This window comes from Dermacentor silvarum, chromosome 1 (assembly GCF_013339745.2).
Source record: "Dermacentor silvarum isolate Dsil-2018 chromosome 1, BIME_Dsil_1.4, whole genome shotgun sequence".
Taxonomy (NCBI): domain Eukaryota; kingdom Metazoa; phylum Arthropoda; class Arachnida; order Ixodida; family Ixodidae; genus Dermacentor; species Dermacentor silvarum.
In genome coordinates, this window is record NC_051154.1 from 185,654,155 (window position 1) to 185,659,012 (window position 4,858).

Here is a 4,858-nt window from a genome sequence, read left to right on the forward strand (position 1 = left end):
CCGCAGTTACCACCTTACACAAGTTTAATAATGACCGTTCTTTGTTTTTCTGAAGTGCCTTTTTTGTTATCCTGTGCGTATCTCATACATTTATATTTATTGTATTCATTGCAACCGCAGTCCCTGGTGTTTTAAAGCAGATTGACGCCACGAGAAAGTGAACGCGCTTAGGTCAACGATCATACACACGCTCGCGTTTCTCAGAGCTCTGTCAGGCCAATGGCTAGAAAACCAAGAGCGACGGAAACGTCGCAACGTTTTGCGTGCACACGCTGTGCGAGCATGCCTGCCGACTTCACTCAAAAACCAGACGAACCGTGAGCCTGGTCGTGAACTTTCCGCTAACTGCCGCTTGCCCCGTGAAAGTCAACACCCTGACAAGACGCACGCGGCAGAAGCCTTTCCTCTGTTCTCCCCGAAAAGCGGATCTCCCTTCCGGTCAACCGAGTGCGCAGCACGCACCCCATGCCTGGAACGCAGGCTCGCAAGCAGCATGCGTTGCAGAAGAGAGATCTGCCAGGCGCATCTCGCGCCGCTGCAGGCCTTTCTGCGGGGCGACAGACGGGCACCCTGGGCTCCCACTAGACGGGGGAGAGGGAATCCGCACGCACCTATTCGCTTTCTTTTGATGTTTTTCCTAACGGAACCCGCACGCAGGCTTAATCACGCACAAGCCGCCAGCGGACGACGACAACAAGCGAGAGGGAAAAGCGGCACCCTTACTCCTGAACGGTAGCCACATGCACCCCCACTCTCATGGCCCTCTCCCATCATTGAAGAGGAAACCACGCGAAGAAAGTTGAGAGACAGCTCCCGGGTGTGCCACAACCGTTCAGGTAGCTAAGACGAAGAGGGAAAAAAGAACCGTTCTGAGACGAGAGGGAATGGGAGGTGGGGTGCATCCGGGCAAGGGCAGCCGAGGGGCGCGCGCCAAGAAACAAAAGCAAGAACGGAACCTGGTCGGCGGACGCCTCCCGTTCATTGGTCGCTGTGGCAGTTCTCCTCCCCCGAGGGGGATGCTCCTGCCGGCGCCCCCGGAGGCAAAGACTTCCTCGGGTCCCGCTGCCAGACACACCAGAAGCCAAGCGGCTCCCAGCCAGAAGCACTCCGACAATCTTCCCGGAGTGCAGCATCCACCGCCACGCGGCGCTACCTTGCCGGAGAGAACCGGCCCAGAACAGCCAAGGCCAAGCCGAGCCGCCTCCTTGCTCCAAAGACCCGCCGGCCCAGTCGTGATCCAGGCACTCCTCACCCAGTCCCTTGCATCTCGCTGCTCTGAGCGGGCCCGTTTGAATGCACCACGGTGGACGGGCGGGCTACGCCACAACGTGTTCTGATCAGCGCTCTGCCCTATAGCGCCGCCGACAACTGCAATGAACGCTGCTAGTGCGGCCCTGGCCATGGCTGTCAACTGCCTCACAGACATGGCCCTTCTTGAGCAGCAGCAGCACCACGACTTCACGTGCTATACATCGCTGCACCTCCAACACGAACAGATGAAGCCTCAATCGTACGGGATGCCTCTGTCAGACGGATGCCCAACACCGGTGTCAAGCCCAGCGACTCTGCCCCCCTGCTCGCCCGACTCCGAGAGCCCCGCGAGCCTCACGGAGCTCTGTCCAGTATCTCGGGCTGGTGTGGGCGCACACCTCGACTCCGTGCTGCCGTTCCGGGGGCCCACAAGGGATGAAGGCGAGTCTGACGAATTCGACTCGGATGCTGAGAATGGAAGCGAATATTCCTCTCAAGACTGCAATAGCACTTCGCCCTTCGGGAAAGGGTCGAGCAGCAAGAGAAAACCATCGGACAAGGCTCCGCCGACCCAGGTTGTTCTCAAAAAGAGGCGGCTGGCCGCCAACGCTCGAGAACGACGCCGAATGCACTCGTTGAACGTTGCTTTCGACAGGTTAAGGGAGGTGGTGCCGTCACTGGGAAACGACCGAAAGCTCTCCAAGTTCGAAACGCTCCAGATGGCGCAGAGCTACATCAATGCACTCAGCGAACTGCTCCTCAGACAGTGACGTCGCTCATCCAGGCCGCGCACCTGACATTTCCACGGTATCCACTCCTCTCTGTTATTGAAAGTGCCAATGTAGCTGCTGCGCACATGGTGCAAACCCACATGTGCGCAGGAGCTTCTGGCCTGGGCATGCTGGAAAAGGTATGCGGTCATGAAGGGACTCGGAACAATTTGTTGCGAACTGACTGCCGTCTTCGGCGACAGTGCATCACGCCTTTGCATGTGGGAATTGACTTTTTTCTGTTGTCGTGACTGGAGTCAACCCCTGCTGTTATCAGTATTGTTAAATTGAGTCGCGTCATGTTTTATATATGCAGAGGTGTGTAGCAAAGCGAACTCAACTGCAGTCAAAAGGAAGAATGTAGCATGCCGCGTACATATTACACGTCCCAGTGTTATTTTACTTGTTTTGCACGTAGCCATGCACTAATATCTTGCACTATTGTTTGGGAACCTGCATCAAAAGCTCTTAATGTTTACGGAAAGTCAGTAGTTTCGTCAATGTCCATGGTTATATCACATCGGATAATACTCATGCGCTCAGCGTATGTGCCACTATGCCAACATTCCAAAATACCACAGCTACCTCCACAACAAGGCCAAAATCAATTATGTCAGGGATTTATGAAACGGATAGTATTATTCACTTGTTCTGATGCTTGCCAAATGTACCCTTGCATTCCGATATTTCCAAATCATCTCAATCGTTTATTCATTTGCCTTGCGTTGTGTTAGTTCTTATACAGCCAAGATTTCCAGTATTTTTTTGTTTGTTCCGTCCAAACCCTCTCATCTACAGGCTTTTGTTGACATTTTTGTTAATGCTTCCGAGTGGCATTGTATATTGCAGACTACATTACGTCGTGTTGTCCGGTTACGCCGGTCAGAACTGCCAAGTGAAGAACCATAGAGCTGCTCAGTATTTTCAAAGCCTGAGCGCATCAAACTAGTCCCTATACTTGCGGTTCTATAAGGTTTTACGAGGCATTCCCATCTTCGATGATACCTATAGAGATTCTTTACGGTGCCGAAGGTGCACGCAAAATGTGCCATAGATAACGGCGCAGACTTTGCTCAAGCTTTGTGTGTGTTTTGTGTCAACCTCTTAGTGCCAAAGCGTTGTTTTATGCCACAGCGCTGTCTAAAGTTTCACACTGCCTTCGAATTGCAGCCTATTTTGACGTCGCGTGGCATTTGCATGTTACTGTTGTAAAATATTTCGCTCTCTTATACTTTTGTGCCTTATACACATTTACGAAGTTGGAAATAAAACATACAGTTATACACTAAAAGTCTTGTCTAGTCATTTTACCTTCGGTGTAGATCTTCCGAAGTGGTGGAACTGCACTTTGAACAAACATTGAAAAGTTATGAAGAGATTATGTGTGTAATCGGCATAGTAATATATGGTGCGTATATTGGAGTTGCATTGGTTGAGTCAGGCGCGGTACTCAATGTGCCTAAGCCTTCATCGCATACTGCATGCTTAAGGGAAACTGTGGTTTTGAAGCATCATTGGCAGCAGAATAAACCTGCAGCGGAGTAACGCGCGGCCACCGAGCCATCCGAAGTTGCATAAAATACGAATTCGACATTAGAAGGGAATCATATTTGTTTACAAGTGCGCACGCTTGTATTTGCCCACGCAGCCTGAAAATAGTTAGATGTTCACCTTCCACAAACCCACTTAAACAGTATACGGTAACTTGCCATCACAACTTGTTTTTCTATCGAGGGCTTCAGATAGGCGTACAGAATTTTGCGTGGCGAGAACTTTTTTGTTGTTGCTGTTGTTGTCTTATACTTTACTTATAAGTATTATCTCCAATTCAGTAGAAAAAGACAGCAATGGACCACGAGATACAGAGTGAGGCTATAAACAAAATTAACTTTTGAGAGGATGGCGAGAGAGTTAGTTCGTGAAGCATTCTTGTTTAACACATCACTGCGATACCAACATTTTTGGGAAGCATGATAAATTACGGGAGAAAAGTTGCGGAAGAAATTATTTCAGGGTGAAAAGAACTATTCAAGCGCTATTAGCACGATATATGTTTTTTTTTTCACGGTGCCGCGGGCTCGATAGGAGTGCCTCTACTAATTCAACGCAGTCTCTCTGCTCACCTTCCCAGTAGAACATTACGACATGGTTTTTCTGTATAATAACGCCGTTCGCTTATTTCATTACAGCGACTTGTAGCGTGAATTTTTTCATTGACAGAATTTTATAACGTTCGCTAATTTCACCGTGAGATTGCGTAACTCCCCGTGTAAAGATCTCATTTCACATATACCGTGCGTCTCAGCTAACGTTAGCCAAGCTGTTCAATGACAAAATAAAAGAAAAAGAGTAAAAAAAGACGGTGCAAGATACAAATATGAAATCTACGGTCTTCTATCTTCATGAGGTGTGACAACCTTACAATGTAGGCCTTAAGATCGTGTCTCGTACGGTGTTCTTTAAATACTTTTTTTTTGTTGAACAGCGAGGCTAACGTTAGCTAGGTCACCCTATATATATATATATATATATATATATATATATATGTCAAACCTCGTAAGGAACACTGACTAAAAAGGGAGCGTTCGTGCCTTCGTGCCTATCTGATTATAATATCAGTGTACAGGTGCTGGAGCGGTTTGTTTTATACATGTGTCTTCGCTTGTCAATGCCTAAATGTGTCTGTGAAAGCATGTTTGAGCAACTGCCACTAGATTGTTTTGTATATTTACCTGCGTCTTTGTGTGCGTGCAGACTTTTGCAAATATTTAAGCGCCTCCCCCATTGTGTAGATAACCTAGCTCGCTGAGAGTTTACAGCTTTTCGTGGTATCTACA

The 4,858-nt window shown here is 48.7% G+C and overlaps 1 protein-coding gene across 1 annotated transcript; it reads left to right on the top strand.

Annotated features, from left to right (window-relative positions):
• Positions 1-1,247: 1,247 nt before the first annotated feature.
• Positions 1,248-3,285, top strand: LOC119436020 (basic helix-loop-helix transcription factor amos). Its single transcript, XM_049658346.1, has one exon. The coding sequence runs from the start codon at positions 1,374-1,376 to the stop codon at positions 2,019-2,021; it is 648 nt and encodes a 215-aa protein (XP_049514303.1). The 5' UTR covers positions 1,248-1,373; the 3' UTR covers positions 2,022-3,285.
• The last annotated feature ends 1,573 nt before the right edge of the window (positions 3,286-4,858 follow it).

Bases quoted from the DNA above. Each gene is read 5' to 3' on its own strand.
- LOC119436020 (XM_049658346.1), top strand. From the start codon at position 1,374: ATGAACGCTGCTAGTGCGGCCCTGGCCATGGCTGTCAACTGCCTCACA.